We start from the raw sequence: 20879 nt of genomic DNA, 5'->3' as shown, positions 1-20879 counted from the left end.
GGGAAGAATAATTTAAGGTATCATCTAGGTACTTGATTAAAGCAAAATATAATAAAATGTTAATTAATACCATACCTGCTTTCCGTTCCTCTGGTTTCCACCTGCATTGTAAATGACTGTCTCTCTTAAATGGCTTAAGCTTCAGAGGCATTCCAGTTTCTCTTACTGTATTTAAACGCTTAGTTAAAACATCTAGATTTAGAGGAGATGGAAGTAAGATAATATTGGATGAATTGTTATCAGTGACTATTTGACTTTTCTTATGTTGATCTTCAGTTTTTGCCAAATAAAATTCTTTATTCAGTCGGTGACTTGGTGTGTCATTTCATCCCCATTCCTTATACCCCGCCCATTTCCCATGTTCCACTTACATTTACTTAAAATTCTGGTCTTGAGATGAAAATCCTTTGGGTAGATCAGGATCAAGTGTCACTAATACAAGTATAAAAATGGCCTTTTGTGGAAAAAATAATGAGGATGCATAAACATGCTGCTTAAACATGTCAAAAGCTGTATTGAGGTCTGGGGATGTAAATTGAAGAAAGATTTTGTAGCTCAGAGTTCATTGACTTCAATGCAGAGTCTTGTATTATCTTTCAAAGAACCTTTTGATCTGAAGATTTGTAAAGCACTTGTTTCACTTAGCCCTCTCAAAGAAAGGATAATTAACTTACTCCAATTTAGAGTATAAAATGGAGAAAGGTTATGTTACATGCATTATTGTAACTTTCTGCCTCGCATTTCAACCACACTGTTTTATCAGCAAAGGCAGTAGCTGGTTTGTACTGCCTCGGTGGTAGCAGGGAAGTAACTGGGGAATTGGCAGTGGTTCCGTGTATGGGCAGTAATGCTGATGCAGCAGGGACTGAAAGTGCCTTTCCTTCCATTGTGTTTGGATTCTGACAAATATCTTGTTTCTGCAGCATAGACAAACAGGGATAGTACCAGAATCTTAAACACAGATACTTCTGCTCCGTGCTCCACTGTGAAAAGAGAAGCACAGGATTCCTAATGGTAATCAGTGATGGAGAAATAGTCAAAGATTGTGACATCTTTAACTTGAGGGTTGAGAGAAGCTGAATGGCTTCATTTTGTAGAAAGACAATTACTTTCTGGATAGACTCAAATGTATTTTATCTTTATACCCACCAAAATAATAATCTGTCTTGTGGATAAATTGATAAATTGCTTTTCATGTACTTTTCCTATACTCGTGTTCAAATCTAATCAAGTGGAAAAGTAGAAGTGGATATATGACTTCATATTGGTGTACTTCTAGCAAATGAATCGTAATAAATCTTATCATAAAGCATGGCTGTACTTCTTCAGTTCTTTAATGAACTGTGTATTCAGTTACATCTTTCAGATGCTTTGCTCACAATGGTTTTTTTAAAAAGTATTCTGTATTATAGTAACTATCCCATTCAATATTTTCCCAGAATATTTTAAAAAGTATTTTTCCAAAATAATTTTAATATTATACATTTTACTCTTGCATCTTACGTTAAGTGAAAGAATGCTCTAACGCTGATGGAGTAAGATAGGATGGGGGTGTTTGATTCATGTGTTAGTGCACCTGTATGGGAGGAGATGTTAGGAAGCCTTCTATATGACTTTACTAGTAGCTACATTCACTCCAGTGTTGTTAGAGCTCCAGTTTTAACTACTGGTTTCTCTTAACTCATACTGGCCCTTGGAACCTTTTTATTTCATCTCTATGAAAAAGTGTATGGAGCGTTTTGTTTTAAAAATGACTGTTGACCATACCTGGCAGACTTCTCTAAGAGAAGATGATGAGTTCTGCAGTTGAACCCTGCTTTCCTGGGGCTGCAGTTTTCTCTTGACTTAGTTAACTTCTGTCCAACCTGCAGATTAAGTTCTAGTAGTTGGACAGCTTGGTCTTTTTCCCAGATAATTAGCTTCTGTAATTACATCATTAATGTTTTGTGCTGAACTGAATCTTAACCAACACTTGTGTTGTTACCTGATATTGTGAAGTAGGTGATACTGAAACAGCACTGGGGTGGCAGGAAGGCTGCTTGTCCTAGAGAGTGATCAAACTAATATGATTGTCTCTTTTTGCACTGCTCTTGGCTTTCTTGTTTGAGAGAATGTGGGGAGGAGGGTATCAATGATGTTGTAAGCACGAAAAAAGATGAAGCACTCCTCATTTGTTTTTGTGTCTACGCAGAATGGGTGAAGCAGAAGGCACCTCTGCAGATATGTAACACAACCCATGGGCTCAAAGCTAAGCTGGCAAGAGCAGGTCGTTCAGATCCTTGTGCACTTTGGTTGTGACTGTACAACCCCTCTGTGCAATTGCTTCTCAGTGTTTAATTGCCCTCAAAGTGGAAGTTTTCTTTTTATGTTCAACTGGAATCTAATTCATTTTCCTGAAAATAAACCCTTTGCCAGGGGGCATAAAGCTTGATAGGTACTGCCATCTATTCTATCATGTAATTTCAGTACCTTTTTACTCCCTCAAACACTGTAAGTCCAAAACGGCCTTTTCCTTTGTGATTCTCCAAATGGAGTGCATTCAGATGCCCATGGCTTGTTTTGTCAGTAGGCAAGAAGCTTCCTGTCTTTTTATCAAAAAGCCTTCAGGCAGATCAGATTAAAGCAGTTTAAGTAGTAGTCCTTTCTCACTGTAATTCATAACGTGTGCTTTAACAAATTTGCATAGACCATCAAGATTAAGATTTTTATACACAACAGAAGGATTACTGGAGGAAGTTTACAGCTTAAATTTTAAATTTTGACCAATTTTGCACAATTGATGGAGAGGCAGCTCTAGAAGAGGTTGGTGTAAGTTGCTTGCATAAGGGCTGCTGTTGGTTGTAAAGGTTTGTAAACCCTATGTAGAGAGTTTGCTAGGAAGAGCCCTGTGAATCACTACAAGGAATTCCTGTTGTGCAATACTTTTCCTGTACAGATTACTGCTACCAGCTCTTACCTTAAGGTCAGAGATTGTTGTTCAAAGATAAGAGTTTAAAAGTGTAGAAGAGAGAAACAAGAACAATGAGAAGTTGATATTTAGAACATGAATAAATAATAAGCCTAGAGGCAAGAGCATTTGGGGGACAAAAGGAAACATAATTAGATGTAAAGTGTGTATGTAATATCCAATCTCTGGAATAGTGAAGGAAGGGATGTAGAGAAATGAGTTTAAATTTCAGAGATCCAGACTAAATGTTATTAAATTAATTTTATCAACAATAAGAGATTCTATTTAGCTTATTCTTGACAATAGGTAATGATATATTTTCATCTTAAACAGTTGTAGAATCTTTAGGATGACATCAGCATGGTTTACATATATATCATGTCTTCAAGTTCTTCTTTCTGTGGTTTTGGCCAAAACCAGACTAGATATCATGGGATGAAGAAAAGAAAATCTTTAGTTAGTGTGTGTATATATAATGGGAAAAGTAGTTACTTGACTATCTTAACCTGAAGCTATAAATAAGTTTGAATTAATTGTTACTATTGTCCTTTTAAATTAATCAATAAAGGACTTATCTGTTGTTCCATGTGTATTGGCTACTCAGTATCCTCAATTTCCAGCTTTAATTATCAACAATATGCATGTTGAAATTTGCTTAGCTCTTTTGTATAAATAATACTGTTTTTTTCTTTCCCAGTTTCTATGGAGATTTTGGACCTTTAAATTTGGCAATGTTATACAGATACTGCTGTAAACTAAATAAGAAATTAAAGGTAAGCTTCATTTAAAAACAATGTTCCTATATTTTTGTATTTTCAAATTGAAATAAAATTAGCCAGCTTGAAAGAAACTTTTCTTGTTTTTTAGTCTGATTTCATGAAAACTGCTTTTAAAAAACTTGTGTTTATCTGTGCATAGCCTTACACATTCTCAGTAAATTAAGGAGCAGAAGTAATCAGGGAGTGTTGCTGATACAAATGACACAAGTATTGAAGATCAAAGGCAGGCTTATAAACTATGGGGTTCACTTTGTGCATGCTAACTGAAGTGCTGCTGAATCATAGAGGGATTTGGCTTATTTTTTTGTTTCAATATGAATAAACTGCTGGGCATACACACAGAACTATAGTAATTGCAAAACATCTCATTTAGGACAGCCTAGATGTTGAGGCAGTGTTGCATGCACATGTTTAAATTGTTTTGTATTAAGTTTGCCATTCTTGTATTCACTTCTATTTACAAGTGTATATTATCTCTATATGCCCCTGTATATATGTAAAGGTAGAATTTGCATAGATCTAGGCTCATTAAACACATTGAAGTAATTTCTTGCTTGAGCAGTGCAACTGAGTTAAACTATATCCATATTATAAAATACTGTCAAATAGTACATTGATTTTACACAGCTATCAATCTGGTAATTGTCCACCACGGCACTCTCTAATCCTGTCATCAATTCTCTGCAAGTAAATCTTCCTTGAGATCTACAGGGAACTTTTAAAAAAAGAAAAAAATGTAATCTTACAGTGAAAGTAAATATTCTGTAACCCTGTCATACACCTTATGAATTTGTTTGATTACCTAAAGCAAAAACTGCTACACTTTCCGTGTAATCTCTGCTTTTAATTCACAAGATTCTTTCAGTATGTTGCTCTGGGATATATCTTGACAGACACCATTATGTTATTCTGTTAAAATTTATCTTTTAATGATATGTGAAATTGATAAATCTTCTCACTGGTAAAGAATATTTTTAGTGCTTCATAGTGTGTGCCCCTTAGTTTTGTTGTGGAAAAAAAAGATTATTGCCAACTATGTTATCTGTAGCTATAGTTATTCCCTAGATGAAATTGAAAAAGTCCTTGTTGAAACATCCCTGCTTCTTCAGAGTTGTACAGTGCTAAGGGAACTCAAGCCCTAATCCATTCAGGTGGCCCTCCCAGAACTGTTGTGAAAGCTCAGCATTGAACCTGGCCAGAGGAGTAGATGTAGCTTATTAAGTATGGTCAGGAAATCAGTATTTTTTAAAAATAGATCATATAGCTTAGTTTTGATAATGGAAGTGCACTGCGTTGACAAATTGCACGTTCATGTTAACAGATGCATTGCACTGACGGTTCAGAAAACACCTACTGTAAAACTGTATTTTCTGTAACTAGTGTGCAAATACAAACAGTTCTTTTATAGGCTTCTGAAAACTTAAATTGTGCTGCTGTGTTCTATTGCTTGCTGTGCTATAAGCCGTTAATGTCAGTTTTCAATTTTGTGTTAAAGCTTTAGTCGGGATTCAAAACACCTTAATATTTTAAATAACAAAGATTAAACCCTTATATTTTGAAAATGATGCAATAAAACTGATCCATTGTATTCATCTAAATAGTCTGGAAACTTCAGGTTATGGCTACTTTGGGTACAAAAGTGTCTCAAAATTGGAATGACTTGGTATACCCATATGATTAAAAAATCCATTCTGTAAAATAAAATGGGAAATACGGTATTACTACGTAGAACTTACTTCTCACTAGCTAGCTTTGCAGTTTAAAATAGTGTTTTAGGTGAACTGTAAACTGCTGCAAAGAACTTTGCTTTAAAATAAGTAGTAGTCAATAAGTTATAATTGAAGTTCTGTCACTGTTGCATAACTACTGTAATCTTATCCCACCTACACATCATGGGTGGAATTGCAGTTAGAGAACACTAAAATTAAAAAATTGAGGAGGGGGAAGAAGGGAGGAATCTTAAAGTACCGGGATTCATTTTGTCAAGTTTTAACAATAATTGAATGCTTCACTAATTAAGTAACGACTTGTACTTTGTATGTTTGCATATACACTGCGAGAGATGTTGCTGTTGGCCTCAAGATACAACCTCTTCCAATCAGCAGCAACCAGCTATTCCAGGAATTACACTCCTATTTACACCCAGTTGCATTAATTCTTGTTCCTTCCATCTCTGGAAGTTGTGACTTCCAGGCTGGAAGGTGCAGTTAGAACTGTGGCTAAAGGTGCTGTTTCTCTGCGAGGCAGGAGTAGGAAACTCACTGTGGTACCTACATCAGTTTTCTCCTGAGATGATCAGCTATTTGATTTTTCTTTTTTTTTTTAATTTGATTCTGTGGTTAAAACTGTTCTAAAATTTGCAAGATGTTTTGAGATGAGAGTCGACACTGACAGATTTCTGGAAGTGAAATACAGTTGGCACTACAAATGAAACTGTTCTGCAGCAGTTTCCTTATCTCCCCTTCCCAAGCGTCAAGAGTTGAAAACCTGAAGTTGGGTAACAACAGCACTGGTATTAGGGCATTTTATAGAACACGCAACTTTTAAAAATAGAAAAATGCATCAAATAATTAGAAACAGAATCTAGGGTATCTGTTGATGACTTCCTCAGAACTATAAGAGTACTGTAAAAATCAGTCTGGAAAAACATGCAGTGGTGTAGCAGAGTATAATGGAAGCATGGCAATTCATGAAGTTGTAAAAATTATTAGTGTGGTAAATTGTTCACCTTGCTATTTTTAAGTGACAATATTGTCTCTCTCTGGCTTTAAATAGTTTTGCTGCAGCTTGTCATTATTGTTCTTTTCTGGTGCTTGTTGATTTTGTTTTCAATGGGACATTTGTCCACAGGATTCTGACACAGGCTTCTTTTCTTCATAAAGAAACAAGAATTGCAAGTGTTACCGGTTTTGTCTTTGCTAGCCTTTCTTCAGGCTTTTCTCTTATATAATTTTTTCTTTTCTTACCTTTTTAAGTAAATTCTTGCCTCTGAAGGTTTCTAAAGATGTCCATCACCTCATTTTAAGATAGTATAGATGGAAGTGTTTAGCTTATAAAATGACTGTAAGGTTGATTGCTTGAATTTTTCTTTTGTCTTCTCTACAGAATTATGTGCTAAAGAGGTTTAACATACAGGAGGATGTTTTAGTTTGAAAATTTCAATGTCTTTAATCAGTGTTCATAAGCTAGTGTTTCACATATTTAAACTTCGGGGTGGGGGGGTATCCAGTTTTTTATAATGAAGATTTTGGTTCTGCTCCACTTTATAACATGTTTTTGTACAGCTAACAGTGGCTATTTCCCTGCACTCTTATTTATCTGTGATATAAAAAGATTGTTCAGAGCATCAGTAATTTTTTCTCCTTTAATTTTAGAAACCTCTTGATAAGAATGTTCTCTGACCTGTTTTACAGCTTTGGAGAAGTGATTTTGCTCAAGTATTCTTAAAGCATACTCTTTTCTTAGTAAATATGCTGTTTTGTTTATTTTCTTCTAAACAGTATTTCAGTCTATCAAGAAAGAAGATTGTGTACTACACCACTTTTGACCAGCGGAAGCGAGCGAATGCAGCATTTTTAATAGGTGCATATGCTGTAAGTATTCTTGATCACATGAATACTTTAACCTTCCTGAAGAGATTTCTGCTGTAAAATGGCTTCTGAAGGGGTGCTCCTTTAGGGAGGTGGGCAGATGGTCGTTTCATTTGTCTCTCAGCTGTCTTTGAAATCTCGGTTGTATGAGTTCTAGGGAAAGCCAGTCATCATCCCTTATCTCCATTTATTTTACCACATAGGGAATGGCTTTGGCAGATCCCCTGCATGCTTTTCTGTGAGATTCCATTTTCCTGAATGTTGAAAATCCAAATCACTTGCCTCTAATTGACCCCGTTAGGATGAATTGCAGTTCCTGTCATTATCGAGAGTCAAACTGGGAAGGAGAAAAGATTTTTCCCACAGCCTTCTTAAAGTTACTAGACCAGAGGCATAGTGGTTATTGAATTGATTTCTTTTCTCATTTAATTTCATAGCCTACTCAGAGTAATAGCGTGCCACAGCTCTACTGGTGTTTGAAAGTTAATTGAGGAGGTTTGGTTTATTTGTCCTAGTCCCTCTTCCTTTTCCTTATAGGTAGCAGATGGATTGGACATATTTCTTTGTCATGATTCCTCTGATTGTGTATTTTGGTAGTATTATCTTGTATTATATTTCTGTAATGTCAGTGAGAAAAAAAGCTGTTAAGTTCTTAAGTAGGTAGCCTTTATGCAGCAAATGACCAGGCAATAGCTAACTACTATGGCATGCCCAGTTATTTGCTTGCAGGAGTGTTTTTTCCAGATTTAAAAATTAAAATTATACATCTCAGCCCTACCTGAAACATGAAGGATTTGTTTGCTGGTAATCTAAGTACCTCTAGAGGGGATGTGTTCTGTATACTTCTAATTTGTAAATGGCAGGTGGGAAAAACATGAATCCAAATTGCATTTGAAATACTGTGGAGAAGTGTTGAGGTGGACTTGGAATATACTGATTTCCTTTTTGTTCTGCAAGCTTTTTAGGAGATATGAGTTTTCTTGACAGTGGGTACATGGGGCCAGTATTGCTGCATGTCATGTGCCTGTGTAATGGCCTAACTTTTAACAGCATCATCACTCAGAAGATTGAGAGCATAAAAATGAAAATGTCAGAGAAAAAAAATCAAATGTACAGTACTTATTGAATCTGGGATTTACAAGTAGCAGAGCCACACGGTTAGAGTTACAGCCTTGATAGTGTGGAAAAGGGAAGAAAACCTTGTCCCATGTAAAAAAAACTCCTGGAAGAGAAAAGTTACTATCTATAACGTAATTTTTTTAAGCTTTTACATTGCTTTTTAGATATCAGTTCAGGTTATCCAAACTATTCACAATGGGCATTTTGTGTTGTTAGGGTTTTTTTTAAATTTCTGTGCATTGCAGAATGAAAGCACTCTGAAGATTCATCATATTAGCTTAAAAATGAAGCTAGGTTTTGGTTACTGACTTTTCATTGATACAGATGAGTCAGAAAATGTCTCCTTGATTTTTCTTAATGGAATTCACTACTTTTTAGCTGCTGAAGACGTACTGTAATGTTTTCCTCTTCATTTCATTATCCTTCCTCCTTCAGTTATTGCATTGCTCTTGACATCTGAGATACTTCTGATTTTTTCAGGAGCTTGTTCAGTGTTTCTTTCCCTCTCCTCTTTTCTTTTGTGTTCCTAATATCTTTTTTCTGTTTCCTCCTGGAGTTTTTATTACGAGCCTTTATGAGCTGTGTGGACAGACAATGACCAGCGTTAGTTCAAAGTGTCCTGTGTGCATGGCTTTGAGCACACACAGCTTTGAAGGGCCAGAATTTGCCCCTACTTCAGATTCCCAATTCCTTGACAAGATGGAAACTCATCTTTTTTTCCTGAAGTTCTCTGAACTACCCTCTAAGGCTCTTTTGTCTCTAAGCAGGAATTTAGGCTTTAAATGTAAGCTATTTTACAGTAATTCATGCATCATTGAAGTCTCTCAGTTGCAGCAGTATGCGATATTTTTCCAATTTTCTTTTTTTAGAGTAAGGGATAGACACCAAACAGAACATTTTTGTTGATATCTGAATCTTTTCTCTGTATAGGCATGCCTTTCTCTGATCTCTGTATGTCATGAAGGAGTATAACATGCATTCCTAGTGGCTGGAGGAAGTTACTGTCTGGTTAAAGACTTCTCAGGCTCATGGTTTTCCCTCTTCCCTCATCCCTTCTAGGTTATATACTTGAAGAAAACACCAGAAGAAGCTTACAGGACACTTGTATCTGGATCTAATCCACCATATCTTCCATTTAGGTATGTGAACACAAGAAATGAGACTACCTTCTCTATTTTGAAATTTGCTAAAAGTTTGGGGTTTAGATTACCTCCCAAAAAGGAATTTCATGTCTAATACAGGTATTGTATCAAAATGACTGATCTCCAGAAAAAATGTTTTACATCTTGTGTAAGTACTTGCTGTTTGTGGGAATAATAAATCATTTAGATTGATATAAGTCTTTAATGAGACTCAGTCTAGCAAACTGTGAGGTTTTTGAAAACAGTTCTTAGCACGTTTGTGATTTAGCACTTAAACCTTTTCTTTGTAATGCATTGTGTTTTACTATTTGAAAGCCATCAAAATATTTGAAATAACCTAGTCCCTGGCTAGTGAGACTTACAGGATTGAAGGGGGTTTTATGCTGTTGTATTTTCTATATTTTACAGAATAGGTGCTGATATTAAGGTTATGGAATGTTTTCAGTGCATCATAGATAGTTCCTATCAATCTGTGTTTATTCATCACATTGAGATCACATTGAGGCCTGAATCTAAGGAATTTTTGCTATCATGCCTATCTAATAGAGAGACTTCCAAATATTTTTTGTGGTGTGGACTCTGAAATGCTCTTATGCTTTATGAGTGAGAATACCTCATGGTATTCTTATTCAAACACTGGCAATAAAAGGCAACTGCAAGAAGGTCAATATCCTCTCTTTTAGGAGAATCAGCATTTTGCAGGTAGTGTTCTCGGTCAGCCAATGAATTTGTAAATTTAGACCTACCCTGTCTATATCAAATTCCTCTGATTCTTCAGCCACTCAGCAAGGGGAGATCAGATAGTCTCTTCTCATACTTTGCACAGAAGCTAGATGCAGTATAAACTGTTGGGGTGGTAGATTTTTTTATGTCAACACCAGTTTGACTACAAAATCTTAAACCATCAGCTACATTTAAAAAAAAAGGTATTTAATAAGTGATAGCTTTTATTGACAGGGAATTTATACATTGACCTGGTCATTGATAGCTCTTCAGAGCCCAAGAAGTTTACTGAGTTACTGGTATCCATATTTTTTCAGCTAATTATAAAAGATACTTGGTACAATGCATTTTTAAAAAATCACATTTTTTAAACATGCCTGGTTTTTAACATGTCCAAATTCTGTATGAGATACAGGGGTCACAATCTGCATTAAATAATGTCTTGCATATGCCTTAGCATTGCTTCCATGAGGATTTGCTCCATGATCTTCTTCCCAGGCACAGAGGAGGTGCTCACCAGCCTGCAGTTCTGGGCAGACTGGGCCTGTGTGCCATGACTTTTCAAATGTGATGGAGAGTGGCTTTACAACAGCTCCAGCCAGTTCCCCAGGGCCCTGGTGACATCTCCCCAGGGCCCATAGCTGCAGAGCTGTGTCTCCCCCCACCAGCTCCAGGCCATTTGGACCCTCTCTGTTGCAGAACGTGGCAGAGCACAGAGGCTCAGGCAATTGAACTGTGCTGGGAGAGCAGCTCTGCCCTAGGTACTGGGTCTGCTTGGCATCAGGCTGTACTATGAAGAAAGAAGTTGGTGTTATGAGGAAGTTTGCATTCTTTACACACCTTTAGTGCCTTGAAAAGGACTAAAATAATTCTTATGTACAATTAAAAATATAACCCAAATGCCTTGCCCCTTTCCTTATGTTCTACGGAAATAATTTGGAGATACTAATCCTTGCTGTTCAGTGTTTATTGACTTGAATTTATTCTTGCAGGCTGGAACTTAGATATTACATAACTTCTGTGTATAGGCCATCTCTGTTTGAATTGTTTATCAGTGAGCAGTGATCAGTTAAGTGTTACAACTGGATTATTTAACAAGTTTGTTACTTTGATATGTGACATGTCCTCTATTTGAAAAAAAACTAGACAACTTTGAATAGGAAGAAGCTGCAGCATTGTCAGATTCTTTGTGGAGTACTGAGGTAGGTTTACATGAAGTGATCACTGGGAAACTGATCTACTTTCATGTAGCTGAGTGACCTCAAAAAGCCCTAATCGGCTTAGGTCCTCAGCTGGTGTGTCATTTAAAGACAGCTTCAGCAAATACAGTTCAGGGGTGGAAAAAAATCAGATCACTCCTCTTACTGAATTCGTGGAAATTTGTTTTGTTTTGTTTTTTATAATAGAAAACCTAAAGATAACTTGGCAGGATAAGGCACTCTACTGTCTTTGAGACACTTTTGTCTTATTTTTGGCTGATTCACTGTCACTTGGTGACGCTCTAGTCTCTTGAAGATATTATACTCTCTCTTCTCACTTCCATTTAAAAAACAGTGCTAACACCATTTAAAATTGTCATGAATACCAGTTGTCTACTGAGAAGGAATTTCAGATTTTTACTTCAAACTACTCTGTATTGATGAAAAAACAAATATATTTTAATCTTATGTTCAGTCTCTAAATAATGACATGAATTTCAGAGATGGATTTTGATTTATAGCTGCTGGGGTTTGTTTCTTTAGTGGCAAGTGCTGGGGAAACAAACTGTTTTGTTTTTTAGCGGTTTGGTGAAAGGGAAAGCATTATGCAGTATTGAGGTCAGCTACAGCAACTGGGAAATCAGATGTGGGATATGCAGCTCTGTAATGCCAACTCAGATTCATACTCAATCTGTATCTCCTAGAAATACTCACGTTTTTTCTCATTTTGAAAGCAAATAGAGTTCTGTCACCGTTTGAAAAGTAAGGTGGCTATTCATTTGGGCATAAAAGAATGTAAAAGTACTGTAATGAAACATGTGATCAGCAACCAGCTTTAATGTCAGGTGCATATCAGCAGAAATGAGACCTTTGAGACATGGGTACTGGAGGCAATCCCTGTCTGCTGCCAGCATCTGTGTGCAGGTCACTGGTGACAGCTGGCTTAGGAGCTGGAGCTGAGATCCTGTACACCTGCAATTGGACATCTGGGTCAGCTTCACCCCGCCCTCCCTCTTTCATAGTATTTCTTATTCATGGATTAGGGATTATGTGGGGTTTTTCCCTAGCATAGTTCTTATGTACAGCACTATCAGATGCCTTATCAGTCAAAGAAGTAATTATATACATATAGATAAAATAAAAGTTATATTCTTGTTACAGCAAAATAACATATAAAGTACCACTTGTCTTCTACAACCATATCTTCTGTTCACATTTCTCTAAAAATTTAATTTTGTGGTTTACATTTGTTTGGATTTTATTTTGTCAGCCCCTTCAGAAAAGTGGTACAGCTTTTAAACCCTTTCTTCTATGTACATGTTCCCATTGGGGCCCTTAGTTTTTTTTTTGCTCACAAGACCATTTTGTTTGCTAAAATAATATTGTGCTAAAATGATCTGTTATCATGTGAAATATTAATGTTAGTCCATTAATAAGTCTGTCAAAAGTGTATTGTCTGCAAAATTAATATGTTAAGATTTTATATGTTCTGCTTATTCAACGTAATGAAAATACTTTATGGCTTCTCATTTTAAAATTTCTCTGTTGGATTTGGATATGGAAGATTCATACACACTTGGAATTTCCATTCCAAAACATTTTGGCTAAGTGTGTTTTAATAATCTGGTAATTTGAAAGCATTTTTAGATTGGCCTGCCTGCAATATCACACTACCAAAATAGTATCTTTTAATTTTCTTAAAAGCATTTTCTGCAAACGCTGCCTGCTCAAAACTGCGAAATTTATTCTGCTCTTAAAGAATAGGGCAGAATTTTCTACTCTTAAAGTACTTGAGATTGAACAAGCATATCACAAACTTCATACTACTTATAGCAAGTTCTACCAAAAACTAAAAGTTTTCAATGAAAGATTGAAATTTTGAATTGCTTACAGATTAAATATATCTGTCTGAACCTAAAATTTTGCTATTCTTAGGACTCTGTCTAAGATCGCTAAGAGAAAAGCTATAAATTATTTCCCTAATAAGTGATAAGGAAATAATGTGCTCAAGCAGAGTTTTGTTAAAGTTGTCTGAAGCACATTTCAAAAAGTACTTTTTCATTTTTCCACAATGCACTTGCTGGTGGTGTGTGTTTGGTGGTCTGTCTCACGTCATCCTTTATAGACAAGTTGTAATTTTCATGTGGTAAACTGAGGTTAAGTAATTTTAAAGTTAATTATATTGGGATAACTTTTAATCACATCTGTAATCAGGCATCAAAATGAAAGCCTATAAATTAATTCCAAGCTAGTAGTCTGATTTGCCTGCCCCTGTAAATGTAACTCAGTTAAGACTTGACTAATGGTTAAAGCAATCTTTGCTTTTTTGCTACTATCTTTACACAATCCAGAGAGTATGCAAACCTTCCTGTTCCAGGATAGCATACATAATTTTGTAAAGAGCATGTAAAGAGCATACATTTACCTGACGTAAAATATGCACCTAAAGTAGCTTGCAATATCTAACTGCATTTAGTCTGAGCTACATCTTGCATAGGGGAGTACTTTTGCCTGAACGAGCTTCAAAACAGATGTCTTTGAACTTTAATTCAGAGTTTTCAAAGTGGATTTAATAGCTTGAATGTATTGTGTTGTGTTCTGCCTTTTCCCCAGTTCTTAAAATAATTCTGTGTATATTAAATTCATTTGTATTAAATCTATAGGGATGCTTCATTTGGGAACTGCACATACAATCTTACGATCTTGGACTGTTTACAGGGAGTAAATAAGGTAATAACATTTTTTTCTTTACAAAACAGGTTTAAATTGCTTTTTAAAACATGAAGAAAAATACTGCTAAAATAGATTATAAAACCTGGTTTCAGGTGAAGGAGCGGTGATGAAGCCTGAGTTACTGAGGACTGTGTTTGAGTACTGATGGCAGAGGAAGGTTGCACTTTGACCTGTCTGGACTTTGAACTTCACCTCATGAATTGGAACATGAAAAGGCACCAGACCTGGGTGGGGACAGCTCTTAATGCAAGGCACTGTGTTAGGTCTTCTAAAAGATCATTTATAGCCATGAGAGGGAATGACAGGCTGATGAAGTCAAGTGAAACAGATAGCTGGGTATACTGTGATTTAATCAGAACTGTTTTTGCAGGTACTTGGGCCTAGCTTTCCCCAAAACACTTGGTTCAGTGTTTGACTCTGATATTTTCAAAATTGTTTTCAACCAATGAAAAGTAATGTATCTTCCTAGTGGTTTGATGGGTCATTTTAAGTAGTACTGAAATACTAAGCTCCAGTATTGTTTCTTTAAAAAAAAATTTCCATCCGTTCTTAATTGGGCACCTATAAATTTTGTTCGTATCCCATTGGTCTTGATGAAGAGAGCAAGCTATAGGAACAGTTCTGTACAGACACTTTATAGACCACTTGTAGTTCTTAAAAGCATGGCAAAACATGTATTTTTTAAAAATTGGAAAAAGAGAGATCAAGCTTAATATTTTTAGTTCTGTGGGGGTGGGAAAGGAGCTGTCAGTTCCCAGCAAGACTGTAATTTGTGAGGCACTCTACAGATCCTGAAGATCTGAAGTAGTCAGTGCAGTCACTGTAATTTATCTACAGCTAATGCATCAAAAGGACGGTGAGAATCAGTTTTTCTTCCTTTGTTCTCATAAAATTTATTATTACATTTTTGTCTAGCTCCCAGAGGTTAAAACACTTTGGGCAGAAAATGTATGCCTTAATTGAAAGTACTCTTGGTTTACCTGGATAAATTTGGTGTTTGTACGTGTGTATGTCATATACATGTAGTTCAGGGGGCCTGCAGGTTCTGGAGTGCAGCCAGCCAGCCATGTTTCAATGAAATACATTTTTCAAAATCAGCTCTTCAGAAAAACCTCTCAGTACCTTAGGTTTCATTACAGGTCCATTCACTGAGCCTGTGTTGTCTATAACAAAGCTATTTTTCATTTGTCCTAGAAAGGTGCTCTGTATGTAGCAAATAATGGCAGTCTGAGCATTATTGGTTTGAATCACAAATCTGTGATGTGTTCTTATCACACCTTAATTCTTGAGTGTTGTGCAGTATCTATATTTCTCAGAACGCAATAGGCTCAGTGTAAATAGATGCTGCAGAAATGTCTTCCACCAATTTGGAATAAATATTGGCTATGAAGTTCATATTCATAGACTTGTTTTCAATGTGGTTATTATATACAATTTTTTAGTACAAAAGTGGCATAATTAATAACAGTACAGTAATCAAATACAAAACTTCTTTCAATCCTGTAACAAATGCTGTCTAATATAGTCCAGTGAACTTCATTATACCTGTGAAATGAGTATTAAAAGAAATAATAAAATAGAGCTTATACATGGCACTGCATTGTGTCCATGCCATTTTGCCTTGGTATTATGGTGGTAGAACCAGAGTATCATACTAAGTGCAGAAAATCAATAAGCTCTCAGTGTTCGATGTTTTATTACATCCAACTGCATGAAAATACATTTGGTACAGGAATCATTAAATGAGTGTATGACAAAAAGGGAATTGCTTTTTAACTTGTCATCTGCCTTACAGAGAAAACCCCACGTGGTGGGCTGTGGAGAATCAATGTAACAATTTAAGTGATATGCAACAACCTTGTGTCCCATCCTCATGTCTTTGGGGGGGAAGTAATGAGCCTAACATGTTCCAGTGACATTGTTGGAGTTTTTGTTGTCTGTGTTTTTATTCTGTGCGAAATGTAACGTTGTCTTAATGTAAAAGCTTCAATTAGCCACAACCACAAACACTTAGGGATTTAGTTTTGCTCAAAAAAGTATTATAAAATGGGATTATATATTGTATTTCAGTGTAAACTGACACCTTGTTGCCTTTTAGGCCGTGCAGCATGGATTTTTTGACTTTAAGACATTTGATGTGGATGAATATGAACACTATGAGGTTTGTACATTTAATAATGCATTGGATGTGTTTGGGCTACCTAAAATAAGAGTATACAGTATCCCCCAACTTAAAACATACTGAAAACACATTTTAATTCAAGTGAAACCCAGTGTTCATATGCAAGGTATGTACATGGAAACCTGTCTGCTTTTTGTGAATAACATGCAGGATTACTATCCTTGCCATTTCAGTGCATCATATCATAAATCTACTGCTTTCTTGTAGCTTTTCTGGCTTCTGGGACCTCTCTCGTGCTTTCCCAACCTTCTCCCAGGATAGGATCCAAGGTCTCTCAGCTGACCCACAGAATATGTTTTCTTTTTGCACTTGTCAGCTTCTCCTTCCATTCCTATAAGTCCCAAATATATGACCAATTTTTTATAGCCACATAGATTATGCAGATTTGGGGATTCTTTTTCAGCAAGGATGCATTATGTGGAATTCTAATAAAGGAAATATATCCAAAGTATTTCCCTAATGAAGTCCCAGAAAGCTAACAGGTATCATTCACTGTTCTGCCAACTTTCTTACAACCTAGGTATAGATACCCTGGTTGGCTCTAGATGCTTCTAGGACTTTGTATCATGCACACCTTTATCTGGTAGTAGAAAGTCATCTCAAGCTCCATTGCTTTAGAGAAGCTTTAGAATATTCCATGCTGTACTGTGGGCTGGGCTGAGTGCAGAGGAGCTCTCAGGCACAGAACACACATCTGGTCCAAGAGGGTTGCGGGTCTGTGTCTACCGGGTCTCACTCCAAGGAAGGCAAAGGGTTTTCACTGAAGTCAGTGACAATCATTTAGTTTATTTGACATTGTCTTTGGAACACCTATAAATTCCTGTACTTGTATTGGTTAAGGAGAAAGATATATAAACTAGAGGTGTACTTAATACTTGAATATAAATTTAACTCTTTTTAAACTTGTGTTGCTTTACTGTAGCAAGCATTCTTCTCATATTCTTCCCTTGTATTGCAATTTTCAGAAAACCTGGAAGTAAGGAGAATAAAGTTGCTAAGTTTGAAAATCTCCATTTTAAAAGCAATTCCTATAGCTGTATGTATTTCAGGTACATACTGAGATGCTTCATAAATGTTCAAGAAAGTGAGGAATAAACAATGGAGAAAGTTAATTGACAGCACATCTATACAGTAAATGTCTGCAGTAGGCAGTCTATAACACAAATCTGCCTATTTCACTAAACTTGAAAGCATTTGTAGGAGGATTTCTGTATCCTACCATGTTCCATAATGATTAGGTTAAAAAAAATGGTATAGCCTTTGCAGAATTACCAACATTAAATGAACAGGAACTAAAATTTTAAATATGAAATTATTGGTTTTTGCTTACTCTATGTACAAAAAGAAAAACGTGTTCTAAAAACAAATGGTAGTTTGGAATTCTGTATGTATAGTAGGCATTAGTCTGCTTGAAAAAGTCTTAAAATAATTGACTAAAGCTATCCCATTATCTTGTTTAAGGCTTAACATTCTTTTAGAGTGTGAAAAGTACATATATGTAAATGATGTTTATAAAGTATGTTGTTTGCTGAGTTTAAGAAGCAAGAATTTGGAATCATCTTTAATCTTTTGTCCATTTTTGGTACGTCTTCTTTTTTTTTTCACCCATTGTGGTCAGCTTCGTGTTTAGTTATGTCCTGTGCTATATTTCAAAAACTTTAAATGTTACAGGTTTTTGCTATGTTAGGTCTTCAAATGTGTGGTTATGTAGAAAAAGTTGCATACAACTTAAATGGAGCAGGCTGAAAGGAGATTTTACTTCAAGTTTATAGTTCTTTCGTCATACTATGTTATCAAGGCAGCTAATTCCCCTTTTGTTGGACTGGAAGTAAATTACTGATTGGATTTTTTAGTAATAATGATGTTTGCATGTAGTGTCAAGCATATATATACACACATATACAGAGATACCTGTAGTTCATATTGATAAAAATTGAAATTATTCACCATGACTCCTGTAACTGTAAAAAACGTAATCCACAAATAAAATTGGTGATACAAATACAAAAATATTTTTCACTTCCTGAACAGGACTTGCTCCCTGAAGGCAGTAGGGGTGCTGCAGTGCTGAAGTCAGGCTGTGGTACCAGTGGGGGCAGGCTCTTGGCTGGGCACCGAGGTTGGTTCTCTGGTCCTTACACAACCTGGGTAACTTCCAGGAGCTTCCATGGGCAGGGACACTGGGAGCAAGCCTAATGGGCTCAGCTGAGCAAACAGTTGCTGAATTGATTACAGTGATGTCCATTATCAGAACCTTTCACTCATTAGGATGTTCTGATGAGCTGAGAGCACAAAATACAAGCTTAATAATGCAGCTGAACCAAGTGCCGTGTCCTCAAAAGTCATGCTGAGAATAACTGCATTGCCAAAGAATGAGCAGTCTTCAATTAAAGAAAGAAAAGAAGGCAGTTTAGAACTACAGCTCATGTTATCTATTTCCAAAGAAGCTTTCATTTTCAGCACTGACAGAATTTGAAGAGCCTTCTTAGGTTTTCATTTAAAAGTGAGCAAGAAATGCAAAATGTCATCGTTTGAAAGTTTATTAAGATTGAGTCTCTTTATTTAATTTACACTTTTCTTCTGTGATTACTGGCTCATCAGAGCTTATGCCAATATGTAAATTTCAGTTTCTACAGGGAAAGGGTAATTGTTTTGAAAGCTAATTGGTTTTTAATTTGTTTTCTGTGAATTGGGGTTTTAGCTAGTGCTTCACGAGGAAGCACTTTTCCATAATTTTTGATTAAAACATAGAAGAATGTTGGTGTTTGTTAGTGTTGTTAAAGGGTGCCCTAAAACACTGAACCCTCTCAAGGAGAAATATCTTACATAAAGGATCTTTCTGCTTTTATTGGAAAACTATAGCAAATTTTGTTTACATTTAATTGTACCAAGATAGATCTAAGAAGCAGCTTATGATTAATTTGCTCCATATAGTTAAGCTAGCTAATTACATTTGAAGTGTTTCATTTTAATGCAAGAAGAACATAGTAAAGAGTAAAATAAAATCTTGAGTAATTTTTTTACCTTGTATATACAGATACTAAAATGTTTTTCTCTTCTGAAATTTTTGTAGCGAGTGGAAAATGGTGACTTCAACTGGATTATTCCAGGAAAATTTTTGGCTTTTAGTGGACCACACCCAAAAAGCAAACTTGAAAATGGTATGGTGTATGTTTTAATGCTGTGCTATGATCTTATTTTTCCAGCATGTAAAACCATTACAGCAAATGAGCAGAAGATAATAGAGGGTTATAGATCAGTTTTAATCTTCAGAAATATTCATCCAGTGAGCATTTCATATACGCTCATAGAATTTAATTCCAAAAGTTTTGGAATTCTTCTTTGCCAGGAGAATTTCAATTCTCTTAACAGTCAGTGACTTCATCGTGTGACAAAGTGCCTGAGAGACTCAGGTGGCTTTCTGTTCTCCTGGAACCTGACACGTGATAGAGTAATTGTGCAGAATTAAAGGTGAGTTGCATCAAACCCACGAGACTGTGTTAGAGTTTTGTGACACAGACCAGGAAAGATTTTTAAAAGAAGCTTGTCTTTCCTACTGATGATCCTTGGGATAACGTGAAGAACGTAGGGAATGTGATTCTAGTAGAGTAAAAAAAAAAAGAGAAACTTGATTGCTTGACGGACAGAGGGAAAGTAGAGATTTGGTCCAGCTAAAAGGAAAATCAGTCATTTAAATACTACCATCAGGTTTTTCCCAAATTTGACTATATTATTTGTGCCATGGCCTGCTGTTTATGTGAGCATATTTTCTTAGTGTCTACCTTCCCTCCCCATCCCCTTCTCGTGCTCTCTCATGTTTCCTTTATGACTGAACTGCTGTCAGTTACGTAGTGTCCACTGAAAATTCAAACAAAATCCAAGAAGAAAATGTTTTGCTTGGTTTGGGTTTCTTCTCCATTCATTGTTGCAGCCCTTTCTTGCAGAGTTTTTTCTAAATTCACTTTTTAATTGTTCCATGGAATTTGGAAAACCTGTGTTTTATTTGTAACATGTATAACTGAAAATTATTAAATTAACACACTTAAAATCCAGTTATGAAACTATAAATAACCCTCCCCCAGATGATTGTGAGTACACATTACAGAGCTACATTTTCCCCATTGTGTTGTGACTCGAATTGCATTTATTGATGTGTATATGACTTGTCCTGAACAGCTGTCTTGTGGTTGATCATTGACCTCCTTCCCTGTCCCCCCATCTTCATTAGAGGATCCTTTTGTCTCTCAGCTGAGAATCAAGGCAGTGAAGCTCCCTTCCCAGTGGGACAGGAATAATTTTGGTACTGCAGTTGATCCTTTGACTGTTTCTCTTGCCCATAATATAGATGAGCAAGGTATTTTCTTGATAAACAGTGTTTCCTCTTCAAGCATGCTTTTATTCTTTGATCTGCAGCTTGACTCTAGATAAACCGCCGTTGTGAAATGCTGAATTCTTGTATGTCCCC

General features: G+C 36.0%; 1 protein-coding gene across 2 annotated transcripts in view; it reads left to right on the top strand.

Moving 5' to 3' along the window:
* Window positions 1-20879, top strand: part of CDC14A (cell division cycle 14A) — a 44619-nt gene that overhangs the window by 7321 nt on the left and 16419 nt on the right. For both annotated transcript variants that reach the window (XM_063407617.1, XM_063407616.1), the window contains exons 3-8: window positions 3645-3720; window positions 7227-7319; window positions 9495-9574; window positions 14163-14229; window positions 16331-16393; window positions 19488-19575. In XM_063407617.1, coding sequence (XP_063263687.1) covers window positions 3645-3720; window positions 7227-7319; window positions 9495-9574; window positions 14163-14229; window positions 16331-16393; window positions 19488-19575 — 467 coding nt within the window. The remainder of the gene's footprint in view (window positions 1-3644; window positions 3721-7226; window positions 7320-9494; window positions 9575-14162; window positions 14230-16330; window positions 16394-19487; window positions 19576-20879) is intronic.

This window comes from Prinia subflava, chromosome 10 (genome assembly GCF_021018805.1).
Source record: "Prinia subflava isolate CZ2003 ecotype Zambia chromosome 10, Cam_Psub_1.2, whole genome shotgun sequence".
NCBI classification, from domain to species: Eukaryota; Metazoa; Chordata; class Aves; order Passeriformes; family Cisticolidae; genus Prinia; species Prinia subflava.
The sequence above is the reverse complement of the archived record's forward strand: the minus strand, read 5'-3'. Positions and strand labels throughout refer to the sequence as shown.